Below are 17,209 nucleotides of genomic sequence, written 5' to 3' on the forward strand. Positions count from 1 at the left end.
CACAATTACTAAATGAACAAAGATAACAGATCATTTTACAAGACGTATTTGGTGTCACTCGCCTCCCACTGTCATTGAGGCTGTGGTCTCAACAGACAATTGGCTGACATGGGAGGCGCATCAGCTGATCTAGTTCACCTGGGCCTTCCAGGCTTTAAAAGTTCCTCTGTGCTCACTCTGTCTATCCTCCTAAAGCTGTCATTCACCTCACATACTCTTCTTTTGGTTTGCTATATCTCCACAACACACATGCCACTCATCCATGTATTGCTGAAATTGCTTATTTCATACTCAGTTCCAAGTCTCACTTAACCTTCTGTGAATACCAAAAGCAATGCATTATGGCTGCAGTTTGTTTGGTTTTAGCTACAAAGGCTACTTCATTAGGTTTTGGAAAAGATAACATTACATGGTGGGTGTGAATTAAACGCAACATCCATTAAAGGTGTTGAATTTTGCTCTCACATGAGACACAAACGCCTGTCATCCGAAATCTTTTTTACACAGAACTTACAATAGAAGGAAATTTTAAGTTTGCTGTGTGTTTGCAAGCAATTTGAAAGCATAACTTCTTGTTACTTGTGCACAGATTGGCCTGACATTTGAGGTATACATTTAAATTTTTCTTTTTCACAATTGTGTGAAGTCATACAGATGCTCTGATTTACCAACGGACAACAGAAGCCTTCAGAGCCTCTCAGGTTCTCGATCACACTGGCTGTATTTGAGGAGTTTTGACAGAGTAACTGCAAGAAGATACGACCATCTTACAAAACAGAATTCAGTGCACAGACAGCAGGACGTCACAGTAAATGTAACGGGAGACAGCAAGACACTGAATAGACCACGAACAAGTCATATAACATATGAAAAGGATTACTTATGAATCCTTTGCTTAACATTCATTCGATGTGTAACGAAACCAGATGATCCAGATGTAACTCATCAAAAACGTATGCACACACGACACTCAGCAAAACTAAAGTTTACATTTTGCCTCTTTTCACAGAGGATGCATCACAGTTTTCTCATTTCAACTCTTCATATATATATATATATATATATATATATATATATATATATATATATATATATAAACGTCTCGCAAGCAATCACTGTGTGCACTCATGCAGAATGACACACAGTACACGGTAAAAAATGTCCCCTCAGGCAACTCATACAGACTGGTGTCCAGAAAAATTACGCGTGATTACAGGAGAAAAACACGTGAATTAAGATAATTCCACCTATGTCCTTTTTTTAAGTTGATTTCAATCTGAAACCAACTATAATTTTGCCACACTGACATATTGTTTTCACATTTTTAAGAAAAACAAGATTTTCTGGCAGCACTAGACTAAACAACTACTGTTTATTTTGCAGCCCACAGAAAAGAGCACTGAGAACAGAGTGGAGTATCATCTGATGTTGTAGACAAACTTTTCTGCTCCAACGTGGATCCATTATAGTGGAGGTTCAAGTCTTTGGAAGCCGTCCAGTCCCCCGTCAGTCTGACTAAGCTGCAGAGTTTTAGATTGGAGTTGGGATGTGCTCACCAGCTGTGAGATTAAGGGGAACTGATCGATGGCCTTTCTGATTGGCTCTTGCGGTGTCCCAGCAGCATCCAATCCCCTTGGTTTGGATGATTGTCCTCAGTCGAGCCAAAACCAATTCTTCCTCCACACAGGGGCCAAATAAGATCACTGACCTGAAGCTACAAGGCCACGCTTGGAGGTTCTGTCTCCATCCGTCTGCACTCCTCATCGCTCAGGAAAAAAATGAGACGGACAGAGAAGAAGATGAAGGAGACAGAATCAAATTAGAGTTTAAATGAGGAGCATTTTTGCCCCATCACGGATTTACACCTTCATTTAACGTGTATTTTTCCAGACATCTTTACTATTAAGTGCTAAAGTCAGCGGTGTGTCTGCGCCGCTCTCTCCAGAAATTACCTGTCAGTCAACCTCAGCGGGTGGCACTGTGATGTCTCTTTCCTTAGATTTCTGGTTCCCCTCTCCGTAGGTGGAGCTCTTTTCTTTTTCTGTTCAGCCTCGGTGGTTTATGGCTCCTGCTCCCGCCGACTACACAGTTCCTCTATCTATTCAAAGAAAACTGCTGTTGTTGCTGCTGGAAATGGGAAATGCATGACTTCCAGTGCGGCAAAGGATTTTTATTTTCTTACTTTCTTAGGAGAGAAAAAGTGAAGTCTTTCATGAACTTTTTTAAAGAGTAGAGGCGCATCTCTCTGAAAATGTCACAGATCATTTCGTTAAAAACTAAAAACATTAAAAGCAAGTAACATGAATGCAGGTAATATAGAATTTAAGACACAGAAGCAGGCCTCCATGTGCTCAAATGTGCAAATGTGTGACTGATGGGGCTGAATAAAGTGTTTGTTTCACTCGCTGATTCCAAGCAACTGCCAAAAAGACTCCCGCACAGATTCAGCCTTCATTTGCCACCTGTGCTGCGATGATGACGAACATGAGGAGGCTGCAGTGTTTCCTGTTTGCTCTTCACCGATTAATCCCTACTTGGATGTGTGAAAGAGGAGCTCAGCAATCAGACGAGACCATTTTATCAAAACCACAAATTCATTTAACTTGCATGAGCTGCCAGATTTCATGCTGTCTGCAGTCTGCATGGGGAAACCTGTGCTTTGCTGTGTTTTTTCTGAACTGAACTGGGATTGACACAAGCAGTCCATCTGAAATATGTTCAAGTGGAGCTTTAAGGTTCATCCTTGACCACAGAAGTAGTTGTTTACATTCATTATTGCCTATACGATTACATCTAATTTCACAAATATATAAGAGAAAACAGAACTCCAAAAACATCTTGACTGTCCGTGACAAACCTGGAGACACCTGAGGATGGGGGTGGGGGTGGGATGCTCAATGATGATGTCCTGAAATCATTTTAGTGTCATAGAGGATACAATAAACCGGAATACAATGACATTTAAGAAGCTGGAAAAAAAAATGTTCTTGTTTTTCTTAGAAAATAAAAAAAACACTGAAGCCAATTAATGGATGATCAAAATAGGTACCAATTCATTAAATAGTTGATGACTAAATGGTTTAATCATTTCAGCTCCAAGCTGCAGGCGACAAAGGAAGACGGGAATGCAATTGCCATTATAATATAATCTATCAAATGTAACGCAAAATCTAGTAAGCAGGCCTTGAGTGAGATATTTTGTCAAAAAATGTGTGTTTAATTTCATCCAGACTTGCCATGTTCAGTATTGAAAGTGTCAGCATTTATTTATTTATATATATTAAATAATTTAACACATATGAATATATATTCAATTAATCATATTTTTCAGTATCTGCCATCGTTGAAGCGGTCATATTGTGCTGATTTTCAGGTTCATACTTTTAGTTGGGGGTCCTAGTAGAAGAGGATTACATACTTTAATTTTCAAGAAAACACATTAGTTTTCTCATTCAGTGGATTGCTGCAGCTGCTGCAGTGTATATATTTCATGATAAATAAATATATATTTATAAAATGCCTGTTACATAGTGATGCAGATAAATCATAGAAGGAAAGGCCCAACTCTAAACCAGGCATTTCAGGCAGTGCACAATGTTTTCTGTGGGAGAGAGTAACTCCCTTTGGCGTGGACTTTGGGTTTTTTCACTTTGCAGACCTTTAACATGCACAAACATGCTGCATAATACAACTAAGTAAAGGCAAAATCCCAAAAAGCATAATTTTAAGTAAGCTTTAAGGCTTCAAAAGATGACATTTTAAGTTGATTTATTTTCCATTTCATTGTTTACTTTCATTTTTATATTGATTGAGTGTGTAATAGGTCTCATGAACAGGAAAATCAATGAACATAAAGGGAGAGCACACACATCTTTAGGGTGTTTTGATACCTGTGCTGCCATCTAGTGGAGACTGCAGGAACGTTTCTCCTGTTAAAGGATAAAATCTAGTTCAATACTGCTGCATTTCTCACCTCTCCTGCCCCAAAACCAGCTATTTTTAGCAGTTACACACAGGAAATTCCTCCTTTCTGAAGGCTTTAGAGAAATGCCCCCTCTCAAGATCATCTAATTAAAGTTAAGCTGCTCTGAAAAACTTAAACAGGAATCTTGTTAAGCACTGTTCAACTTTAATTTCCTCAGGAACATCCAATGTTTTTACAGTATTTACAACAGGAACTTTCATCTACAAAACACTTCATATGTCAACTAATTTTTCACAATGTGTGGTACATTCTTTCTTTACAGCATCACAGTTACATAACTGGGTTTAAGAAGAACAACAGCAAAGAATAAAATGAGCTCAAGTTATTAATTGGTGTGTGATTGTAGGGTTTTAAGGCAACGCGCTGTGATAAGTTACACAAAAATGCGAGTAGTTACTGAGGATTGAGTAAGGAATGAATCACTTGATAGAACAACTTGCTAGTCATGAGTGATTCCTTATTATATATAATTCCAGAACTATATAAGAGATAATGATGAACTACTGGAGAACAGACTGTAAAATACAACACTAGTGAATGATTAGGTAATTGATTAACTCATAAATATCTGTGTATCAACATAGTGACCACTATCTTCATGAATTGTCCCTGATTAACTATGAACCAGCTGCTGAGTGGCACACACTAGCGAGGACTCATTAATTACTAATTACTTAATCATTAGATTCTCTCTTTAAGTACCTTCAAGTGAAGTGAAACATAATACAGAGTAGTTACCCAATAGACTCATTAAATACTAATTACCTAATCATTAATTAATGCTGTATATAATTATGTTTCACTTTGCTAAAGGGTACACAGAAAGAGTAAATAATGATTAAGTAATTAGTATTCAATGAGTCGTGCCACTGAGCGGCTGGTTGATAGTTAATCAGGAACATCTCATTAAGAAAGTGGTATGTTGATTCATAGGTACCTATGAACTTATCATTATGTAATGAATTATTAATATTGTACCTAACAGTCTATTCACCAGTATTTCTTCATTATCTACTATGTTGTAATATTAGCTGTTCATCAACTATCAAGTCGTTACTGATTCATTCCTTACTTGCTCCTCAGTAACTACTCACTTTTGTGTACCTAAACTTAAAATTTTACCACTATTACATAGTTCACAAGTCACATTCAAGACAATTTTCAATTTTTTAGAATCTGTGAAAAGACCAAATAAATATAACAATAATTAAATCGACCAGTTGAAATGGTTACATACATTGTTGTACTTGTGAATGAATATTAATGATGCCTTTAATAAGGGCTACCATAGAGAGTATAAGATATGACAATCATCAGTATAGTAATCCACTATAAACAAACAAAATGGCTTTCAAAGAGTAGCATTACTATGAAAAACAATAAAATATATATGCATAAAGTTCATTAAAGTGTCAGTAAAAACTGACTCTTTTCCCTCAAAAAACATTATAACCCTGCACAACACTGATCTGAAGACACATTTCCTCACATTATAAAAGCAGATTCTAGCAAAACTGCAACAAGATACTTTAAGTAACAGCAGGGAGAGTTTGTAACCCAGAGCTCACAATGTTAGCATAGTGGGAATTTTAAGGGAAATTGGTGATGAAAAATTGGCCCGAGTTGAACATTTCACTGCCACAAGCTAATCAACAATGTATCCATCTCGCACTCCTCCATGTTGTGATTTCTGTTAATGATAAACAGTTGTGTCTGATAGATGAAAGATGGAGGAGAAGCAGAATACAGCCAATCAAAGCTTCCCGGTCCTCTCCAGGTTTCATATGAAAAACTGCAGCTATAAACCAGACAGGAAATAGGCTCGGAAAGTAGCTGTTGACACCAATAGTACGGTTTCCATTTTTGGAGTATCTACTACATCAAAACTTGCCGAGCAATACAAGTTGCCGCTGAATGATTGGTCTTAGTCTTGATTATATGGTGTTTGATGAGGAGATATTTACTGATTGTAGCTACAGTTTTGATAGTTTTAGGTCATATTTATTCAAAGTTGTGCAACATTTGAGAAATCTGGCTTTTGTTATGAAAGGCCCTATGCATCCATGGTTCACCTGGTTGTGAACAGTGTGAAAAAGTGCAGCTAACTGACATTTGCCTCACAATTGACCATTTCATCATTCTTATTAGCCCAAGTAGTTTGATAACCTCACGTAATTACATAATAAGAATAAGTGAAACATTGTTTCTGGGCCTTTAAATGAAAGATATATCATAGAATAATTTGATTATACTCAGAAATGTCAGGCATTTATTATGAAAGATATGTGGTAAATGGACCACTTTTACACTCTACTGACCACTCGAAGCACTTGACAACACTTGTCACATTAAACCACAGCTGATGGCTGCCATGCAAGGTGCCAACCTGCTTACCAGGAGCAATTTGGGGTTCAGCCCAGGGGTACTTAGACATGCAACCGGGGGATCTGGGGATCTAACCACCGATCATCCCATTAGTGGATGACCCGCTTCACCACCTGAGCCACAGCTGCCCCATACTGGGAAAAGGGAATTGTGTTCCTGATACTGAATATTTCTGAGCAATCGGTTTACAACCTTTTTAACTTGTGGCCCCTTAAAACTAAACAACTTGGAATCCCCCTTAATGGTAAATTTACAAGTTTAGATATGTCTTTCTTGTCACTGCACAAATCTAAAAATACCATGAAAAAGAACTATTTTTGCTATTTTTAAAGAACAACATGTTATATAAATCAGGCTTTGAGGGACATTTGGAAAAATCCCTTAGCATAAACTTTTATAAACAAGACAAATAGACATAAAACTGTTAAGTTTGGTGTATGTAAGTGCTACCAGGATGAGTTTTCTGGCTCAGAGTGTGAACAAAAAGAGCAGAGAATTATATTATGGCCAAAATCTAAGCAACCGAAAGTACAAAACATGCCAACGACTGATGTTTGTCTGTAGTTGCAGACACCATTCAAACTTTCCCACCCGTTGTCTATGTTGCTCACAGTGTGAAGGATTAATGTGCGCATACTAATCAGTTTCGGACCCTGCATGTAACCTGTTGGCCAGTTCCCTTTAACATGGGTCCACACACACCAGGCCAGTACCTCCAGCTGTTTACTTCACTGGGACCATCACACTGACTTCCTCCTCTTGCCAAACACATTGTTGATGAGCTTGGCCATGGACTTTGAGCCGCTGTAGCGTCGTCGGTCGGCTCTGTACTTGAGGTGCTCCATCACCTGCCGGATGAGCTGGGTGAAGAGGTTGGCGATGTCCTGGTAGCTCTCAGCCGCTGAGACCTCCTGGAAGTGACAGCGGTTCTCCTGAGCCAGGCAGCGGCCCTCGTCCTCACGCACCTGCCGGACGTGACACAGATCCTGCTTGTTTCCCACCAGACACACAGGAACCTCATTGTCCCTGAAACACAGACGAGTAAGCAGTGTGGTGAGATGAGGAGGATGAGGAGCCAATAAATCAGCTTTTGATTCACTCGAACATAAACACAAGCGTGTTCTCTGTCCTTATCTCCAAGAATTACTGATGGCTGATCTACATTTGTTCTCACATTCTTGTCACCGACTAAATAAATCTTTTCCCTCCACGTTATCAGGCAGCCTCACTGCCTGACAGGCAGCCTGATGGATTTTTCCAGCAGACAAGATGTTTGCAGGTTTGCAGTGAATCCCTCACATGTCATCATGAATCATTTATCAGTTTGTGTTTGTCAGGCTCAGTCAGGACTCCCAGCATTCCTCGGATTCAAGACCGCATGAGGAGCCCTGCTCAGTTTAAAAAAAAATAGAGCAACCATACTCTGTTTTGTTCTGTTTTTCCAGTTACAGCACACTCAGGTTATATACTATCAGCGTTGTATATAATTCTTTGCAGTTCATTGTATTGACAGTTTTGAGGGAACATTTTAAACAGATTCTTGACATTGTTTATACTTTTTATCCTCCATCTTAATGTAGTTAACCCCTACGTGAGTCACAAGTCTGAGAAAATATTTGCAAAAACTGCTTCGCCTCTGAAGGAGACGGTTCATGTGACCTCATCCAGCTCAAAGTTTCTGGAATAAGTTTGAAGCAACAGCTGCACTGATCCTACATCGGCTCCTGTCCACTGTCAGACTCACTTCAGAATAAAACAACCTCATTGTGCTTCTGACCCTTTGCAGTTGTCCATGCGCGCCTCCCGGATCTGCCGCAGGATGTTCTTGGCATTGATGAAAGAAGTGCGGTCACTGATGTTGTACACCACCACAAAGCCGTCTGCCCAGTCCACCGGCTCCTCCAGTATACACCTGGCCTCTGAGCTCTGCCAAGGACAACACATGCTTTTATTTTGATTTCACTGAGCAGATCAAATTCAGGTTCCACAGTATATGGTTTATTTCCACTGGGACAGATTTAATCGAATATTCTTTCCATTGTGTTTTTTAGTACCATAAAAATTTGCTTTAGGCAGAACTGCCTCAACGGCAGACTGGTAGTTCTGGCCACCGTCTGACACTACAGATGACTAGGTTAGAAATATTCAATAGATATCGCCATGAAACTTCCCCAGCTGATTACCTACATTACAAAATATTTAGTATATGAAGTTTTCTGATATTTTTGTGCTTGAATATGCAAATTAGTAGTTCTAATTGAATGCATGGTGGTTTGAGTTAAAGACCAGAACAGAGACCTGAGCCAAAAATGAACACCTAAATATGTATTTAAGAATTTAGAAATAAGAGATGTAAAATATAACCCCACAGATTTGTTAAATGATGGTATTTAGTGGCTTTATATTACAGTGACTACTAAAAAAACATAATTCACGTCCCCTGAAAGTGTTCATATTCTATTGCTTTACAATATTGAATCAGATGGAATTTATTGAGATTTCGTTTTTAACAGATCGACAACAAAAAAGACCCCTTAATATAGTAGTACAGTTTTATATTTGTTGTAGATTCAGATCAGTTAGAAGACATCTGAGACATGCTGGCATTAAACTGTCTTTTAGCGCTGTTGTTCAAATCATTGGCCCCTTCAAGTGGTTGCCAATGACGCTCGCAAGTTATCTAACGTTAACGTCACTAATGCTAGTTAGCTAATGTTATTTGTTATCTGTGTTTTGTCCACACACTGCCTACAAGACTCTTAAGCCTGATTAAACAAAGATACGTGAAACCAGCTGTGTTATATTATTGCCTCAAAAACCAAGAATTCCAGAGATACACAAAATAATCATTTTGGACCTGACAAGCTAAATCAAAATCATAGTAATGTTTTAAAGGAAAAGACATACTTTTATTTTGTGTCTTTCTACAAGCTCTGGAGATGTATAATTTATGAAAATGGTAAAGAACATTATCAATATGACCTTTAATTCCTCATTAATCTCTTAGTATACACCAAACGTATGCTAAAAATGTCTTGAACTCAGCAGGGAATACATTAATTTATTCAATCAAATGGGATTTTGGCCAGTTGGTCAGTTATCAGAGCAGAATCATTGGGCATTGGTCATAAAATATTCCTTCTTCCTCATAATTCTTCTCATGTAACAAGGCCAACAGTCCACAACAGCACCCTTTCTCTCTTGTCAAAGCGATCTAATTAAATCTAAAGGACTCTGCCCACATATTCTGTACAACTTTCATTCATAAATGTGTCAGAGTGACTTTACATTTTGCAAACAAATACTTCTAATAGTTCTACTTCTAAACAGGAGAACATAAATCAAACAGACTCAAACAATCCTTAGAAAATGTCATTTTAACACAACATCATGATAACTACATGGGAAGGTGGCCGGATTTAAAAAACAACAGACTTAGACTCAGTTATTTTTGTTCTGAGAGGTGATTTTAGCTTTTGAGCTCCAAGTAATTGTTATGCCTGCTGTTGTCCGACTTCTTCAAGAGCTATTTTTACTGCTGTTCTTGTTACCCTGAACAACACCAGCGTGCAGGCACGTGCAGAGTGAAAACAAAACTGTGTGCAGGTGACCTTGAGGAGAAACAAACACTGCAGAAAGGACAAGAGGCCTGAGGACATGTCTGAGCCCTTAAACAACGATGCCTCCGCACTGTAAAAACTCACTTATCCCTTTCTCTTTATTGACTTATAGTTTCTTTATGCAGCCCAGGTCAGAAAGGCAGGACATGATTCTTATGAGGGGCTGATGTTACATTGAGTCTAACCGACAAAGACAATGATCGGCTCTTGTTCTGCTGAGCCAAGGGGTACTCCAATAAATACTGACTCTGTAGTAAAAAAGGCCTCTCAGGACTTTGGTCTCGTTGAAAGAGAGGTAAGCAGGTTATATGGCTTTTTTCAGCCGCTGGCACACATTGCCTCGGGATACACTCATAAACTTTTTAGATTTCCAACTTTGAGTGCTGGACAGATCGTACACGTGCCGGCCAAAAGGTAAATATCTGACCACAGTTCATTCAAGGTCGTGACATGTGCTGCAGGCTGCACAGCAGACTGAAACCAGACAGTTTTATTGTTGTTTTGTGAAACTCCTGGAGCTCCAAAACAAGAAATTATCGTGTTTACGCCTCAGCTGAAGGAAGCTTCTCTTGGCCATTAGAGACAGCAGGTTGTCTCCCAGCACCGATGATATTGCTGTAGCTAAAATGACTATTGACTGAGGTCTGAAATTTTGGTGTATCTCCCTGAAAAGACATAATTCTCATCTCAGATTCTCATTTGTGTCTTCCGAGCATTATGTCCGAAGGGAAAGACGCGATGAGTAGATTTCCAGCCCACCCGATGGAATGTCAGAGGAAACCAATGTAGAAAACAGAGAGAGTCCGACTGCGGCTCTGCTTTTCTAATAAAATGCTCTGGAAATATTACAATACAATATTAGGTGTGTTAGTGATATGTCGCACCTGAGAGCACGGGTCAAAAACCTCCAGATTCAGCTGCCTGCCGTCAATTGACAGTCGTTTATGGTACAGGGAATCTGTTACAGGATCAGAAACACACAAGAGTAAATAACACCATATTATTACCAACAATTGAATTATTTAATGACAGTTGAAAATTCTTTCTTTGTTTTTTTTTCAATACAAAAAAGCTAAACCAAGAAAAATCATTCACCAGTCATGTTTTGTTTGCTTGTTACCTATTTCACTGCAGGATTGGTTTAATCTTGTTTTTTGTTACACTAATCAATACTTTTGTGTTAGCAATCAATTAAAGTACATGTAATGTGAAGGGTTGCGCTTGAAGGGAAAACCAATATAGATAATATGGGATATAGGCCAGCCTGGAAGTTAGCATCGCCCTGGTTCCCCTGACAAAAAACCAAAAGGATTTTTTAATTGGATTTTAGATTACAAACTCTGCCACTGACAAAAGTTTATGACACTTGATAATTGATACTGATTGTCAGACCTTAAATGAAATCACCAGAAGTAAAAAAGAAAACTAATATTAAGCTAATATATAGCTAATTGAACATTTCAAATAAAGGTGACTGTTTTCTAACAGCTTTGCAACAACTTTATAGTAACATAATATGTTAATGTTGTATTGACTACTTGTTCCACTCTTCTAAAGTGGACAAAAAAGTCTATCAGTATGACTTTAATTAAATAAAATGAGAGAAACCATGAAATAGTGGTAGACGGGGACTAGAATATGGAATTTATTGTTTTGATCTTCTTAATCTAACTGACTGAATAGCAACAACCATGATGTCTGAAGATTAATTTCATCTCCAGGACCAAAACCAAAACACAATCATCATCAAATCTGGGAACACTTACTGGCATTTGAGGCATATTCACCGATGAAGCGCCTGGTCAGGAACCGCACAAGAACAGCTGGAGAAACAGATGAAATGAAAAACAATGAAATGAATCATGGCACCATTACACTCTCATCCCTCACAGGTGGCAGCAGTGTGTGTGTGTGTGTGTGTGTGTGTGTGTGTGACCCTCATTCACTCCAGCAGGCGCAACACGTTGCCAAAAGTCTCTGGGATTGGAGTAGTGAAACCAAAGCCTCACATTAGAGAGGCTGCATGGCTTTGCTGGAAGGTCTGTGTGCATATTTGGCAAACTGAATGGTTATATTTCCTCCTCTGCTTTGCCTCCAGACTGCGATCTACAAATAAAAATGACCACCGACAATCACATTCAATTAAGGGCAGAAGTTTCAATTGCTGGCAGCCAAGTTGCTGATGGTGCTACAGGGACACGCAAATATAGATCCGGCCAAACAAGTTAGTCCTGCAGTCGTTCAGGAAAATTACATTCAACTTTGAGGACTTTTAGGAAACAATTACAACTAATATTGATATATCTAGAGAACAAAACAAAACAATGAGTAGTGTGCATTTAAAAGTGACAAGCAGAGCAGCAAAGGGCAGAAAAATAACCTAATACATGTATACACGTGCACATACAGCCTCCAGAGGCTCTGGTATCTCCACAGTAACAACTCTGGGTTTACTACCAGGCAGCGAGAATGGAGACGTCCCATTGTATTATAGAGCTTGAACATAGCACAGAGCCAGTCAGTCTTAACCAGTGCCGCAGAGCCTGAATACTGATAAATCTAAGACCCAAAGCAGCAAAAAGGGTTGGATATCTCCTCTTCCTCTTCCTCTTCCTCAACAGCATTTTTCACCGAATAAAATCAGGAATGTGTTTGAGCTCGCAGCTTTAAGGTATGGTCACGTAAACTGTTTTCTTCTTTGGAAGTCTTTGAGCCCAAAATACAGGTCGTTTTCACATAATACTTACATAAACAAAGAGTAAGTGGCACAACTGTCAGCACAGTGCAGCAACATGGAGTGAAGAGCTTGATCTAGATAATTACAACACAAACAAAATCAGTAGTTGGGAATTTCGGCTCACCTTTGAGATTGATCAAACCTGGATAGGCTATAGTCGACGTTGTGTTTTCTTTTTTAACAACCTTGAAATCACCTCCGTTAAAGATGAGATGTAATTTAAGAAAGGTCATTCTAAAGGCACGGACTCTCTGGAGGCTACATCTGTTCAATCTCAAAGGATGGAACCGATTGACTGGTTATGTAACATGAAACCAAAGCCCAGTGAAAAAGTGTTGCAGTGTAACAATATCATATTTTTACACAATTACGGTGGCCAAAAAAATGTGTATTAACAATAATATCAAGTTGTCTATCTACACTGTGTCTAACTTTTGTCTGTAGTATCATTTGACAGGATTTTGTGCAGCAGGAGGCTACAACACCCAGAGAGTCATGCTGCGTTCCATTGTGCATGGAACTCTGAACAAAACAAACCACCAATGCAGCAAAGTGCAATGGAACGGCCAATCACGCCTGGCAAGATCTGCACAGCCCGAGTTTGCCGATACAGACACGAATGACATCATGGCGGTATGGCTGCACACATAGTGAACAATTACTTTTTACCTCTTCATCACTTTTTCTTCAGACAGTGTTGTGTTTGTGAAACGTGCAGTGAATACAACTTTGTTTTCTTTTTTAAGTGCCCTCAACTGTTAAATACGCTGCTGTGGTTGCTTGTGAAGTTCACAGACTTTCCATCAAACATCTTCTTCCATTTTTTTTCTATTTTATGGTGGGTGGCAACCAGCTTTAATGGGCATTATTGCCATCTATTCAATTCAATTTCAATTTCATTTGTAAGGGGACAATGTGCAATTAAAATATAAATGTGACCATTCAGTGAATTGCACCAGAGTTAGCCTTGGGCTAGTTTACACCTTCAGTCCCACTGATGTAAATGGAAAAGAACGGAAAGAAATAGAAATTATATAGGAGAAGCTGGATTATTTACACAATATTGTCATATGTGTGTGTGGCCTTTAATTACCATGATATCAATATCAAAATTTTAAATATAATATGTTGGTACAGTATATCGTCACACCCTACATGAAAACATGCAGCTTTACCAGTTAAAGTTAGCCTCGCTAAACATCCAACTCGCTAAATTAGCCTACATAGCTTATCTTGGTAAGATATAAGTCATTATCTTAGAGAGACCACCAGACCTTGTTTTTCACTTGAGGACAGTTTTGTTCATATTACTGTTTTGAAGTTCAAGATACAACTTTTATGCTGAGCAGACAATTTCTAAAACTCTATTTAAGATGATTAATTCAAAGGTTAAAGAAACAGAAATGTATGCTTTACTGTGGGACATTGCTAACGGAGCTGCAGATCGTGGTGTGTTCCTGTTAGCCGACTGTTGGAGCTTTATCAACATCTCATTTGAGCATTGTCTCAGCTAGTCCAGATCATCATTGGTCTTCAATACAGTGTCCTCAATGCTGTTCAGAGTAGATCCAGCCTGCATCTAGAAGGTTTTCTCTGAAGCATTCATACCAAGTGAAACACTGAGCTGTTTTATCTTCTAGCCTCTTCACATGTTCATTAGCATACAGTAGGCTGCACACAGTCACTACTTATTGAGGAAGCCTCTGATAAGACTTAATCCTCTCGAAATTAGAATTTAGAAAGCACAGACCTAAGCAATGTGTGAGTAATCATTTAATATATTTTTAACCCACCTCAGCAAAGAGAACTTCTTACAGCCAACATCAAAACAAAGACTGAGTTTATTCAATTTAAACCAAGCGCCTGGAGGGGAAAACTAGGGCAAGTTAACTTAGCATGAGTTCAAAGGTTTAGTCAGTTAATCGGTTAGATGATGCATAAAAAGTAAATTTGGCACATTTTTTAAAAACAGATATCTGTTTAAGTCCTTTTTTTCAAATAAGTAATTTTCTTTCTTTGCTTTTTGGACTGTAGGATGCCAAAATAATATTACTGGATAATTTTCTCTATTTTGTGATGTTATGCCTAAGTGATTAATGAAGAAAATAGATTAATTGCTATTGAAAAAAGCTATTGGTTAAAGCCTTAAACTCAGATGTGACACTACACTTGTGTTCTTTTTAAGTAAGGACAAACTTAGAGAAGTCTGAAACAGCACTTCCAATTATGCACGAAAAAACAGCATCAATTCAGAAACACTGACTTTTGCAAGTATCAACACAAAGGAATAGCATCAAATAAACATTTAAAACGGCATCATACATATTACACAGGTGTTGACAAAAGAAACACATGTATTTAATCTGAAGCTCGTTGAAATACAAATCACCTCACCTGATTTCCCAGCCCCCTGGCTTCCCAGCAGGGCCAGCTTGATGTCGTTCATGCCTGTGCTCTGTCAGGTCCTCAGCTGGCTCTCTGGCTGACGCTGTGTGTGTGTCTGGTATCTGGGTTAGCGTCGGCACACTAAATGCTCTTTACAGTCCGAGCTGGATGGGAGTACAGGAGTACAGAACTGCCCCCCTCTCTTCCTCTTCAAAGGGCTGTTTCACTTTATAAAGCCGATGGGAGAGGAGATGGGGGAAAACAAGCGCCCCCCTCTTCTCTCTCTCTCTGTCTGTCCGTGTGCCAAGTGCTCCTTTACTCTGTCACACCTCTCTTTTCTCTGTTTTCTCTCTTTCTTTCTCTGCTCTCTCTTTATTCTCTCAATCAATCTGTTTTCCTTCTTTCTTTCTGCTCTTGTGCCTATATATCTCTCTTTTCTGTCTCTTCCCGCTCCTTCAGTGAGGTTACTCGAAGGTCATGGCTGACTAAACCCATTGTGCTGTTCCAACTCTGGCACTGTAACTGTAGTTTGGCTGCCATCTATGGACATTTTTGTTATCATAGTGTAATGTTATGGAAGCCCATTCCCACCAGGAAAAGAAAAAGATGAATTGATGAAATGTCAGGAATGACAAATATGAAAAAATGACTCATACTAATGCAACTTTGTCAAGAAAATATGTTTGTATAAAACTAATTTGCCACAGCAAACAGATTCTGAGAGAAAATGCCCCCTGAGAAAAGTGTTGTGGCAGCACTATGAGGAAATGTTTATATCATACGTATCTGGCAAATTGCAGAATAACGAATGCATCTAGGAAGGATTCACTGACGCATTTCAGTTGACTGTTTTATGATTTCCCTGCTTCAAATAAAATATCCAGGCCTATAGCAACTCAAACATGATTAAAGTTTCTTATGCTAACAATGCTATCAAAGTCAGTCCATGCTGTGCAGTAAAACTAAGTAGGCAAAGAGTAAAAATAGCCAGGCAAAGTTATGCAGCCTTATACAAAGGCAGAAATTTGAACCAGTATTCAAAATCATGAGATGTACTTTGTCTGATTTATACATGTTAACTTGTTTAAGAGCATTTTCAGTAAAAATTACTTTTTATGTAATGATGATGAAATGGTTTGACTTGTGTTACAATACACTACATTACAATACACTACAATATAGTATGCTATGATATCATACACTATGATTCAATAAAATCAATTCATTATGATAAGATCTGATATGATAAAATATGATACACTACGATACGATACACAACAAAACGATACACTACAATACCGTACCATACCATACCAAACATTACAATATTAGGCAGTTCTGTTCAAGAAGTTTGCACACAGGTTAACCATACAGTTACACAAATAACACATATTCATAAAGGCTTACCAGTTACTCATGACCATAAAACAAATTTCATCTTTTCTTCAGATTCAGGCCTTAGTTAGTTGCACACTGATTTTGAGTGACTCTACTAACACTTCTATAATTGCAAACATTTTTTACTTACTACCTGTAATTGGGACATAATTTTAATATTTAAATGTGTCAGGCAAGTTGTCAAATGTTCATACTCAACATTCCAGCAGAACTCTCAGTGATAACAGATTTCCTTTGTTTGTCTAAGGTATCATGCAATACGGTATCCAGCCGTCATAACTTGGTATGCACGATAAATGTTTTTGTTATGGTTATGTTGCGGCGCACAAAGCACCTTTCAAGATTACAGAGAGATTGTTGTCTTAGTTAAATATAAAAAGGGTCAACAGAGTCTTGAAGTACAAGAGACGTTGTGTTTAATTCAACTTTCAACCGCACCCAGTTGTCTAAATCACATGCACGACACCTTGTGTCAGAGGCGGACACTTTGCACTGATTTAGTAAGTGAAATGATAACTTGTGACTTAATATGAATGTTCATATTTGATAATTCACAGCTTTTATCTTTTTTGTTTCTTTTTCTGGCAGTATTGGTCTTCTGTATAAAGTGTCCTCATGTTTGAATCAGGAAACCATAATTTTTATTTCCTCAGGTGGTGGAGTTGTTTTTGACTGCTCTGCGATAAGATCTGGCAACTT

At 38.4% G+C, this 17,209-nt stretch overlaps 1 protein-coding gene across 1 annotated transcript; it reads right to left on the reverse strand.

Annotated features, from left to right (window-relative positions):
- Positions 1 to 4,109: 4,109 nt before the first annotated feature.
- rerglb (RERG/RAS-like b) lies at positions 4,110 to 15,506 on the reverse strand. The gene is made up of 5 exons (XM_030424649.1): positions 15,122 to 15,506; positions 11,757 to 11,813; positions 10,875 to 10,948; positions 8,148 to 8,296; positions 4,110 to 7,396 (listed from the first exon to the last, which is right to left on the reverse strand). The coding sequence occupies exons 1-5, from the start codon at positions 15,171 to 15,173 to the stop codon at positions 7,111 to 7,113; spliced, it is 618 nt and encodes a 205-aa protein (XP_030280509.1). The 5' UTR covers positions 15,174 to 15,506; the 3' UTR covers positions 4,110 to 7,110.
- Between the last annotated feature and the right edge of the window lie 1,703 nt (positions 15,507 to 17,209).

The sequence above is a fragment of the Sparus aurata genome, chromosome 8, assembly GCF_900880675.1.
Source record: "Sparus aurata chromosome 8, fSpaAur1.1, whole genome shotgun sequence".
Taxonomy (NCBI): domain Eukaryota; kingdom Metazoa; phylum Chordata; class Actinopteri; order Spariformes; family Sparidae; genus Sparus; species Sparus aurata.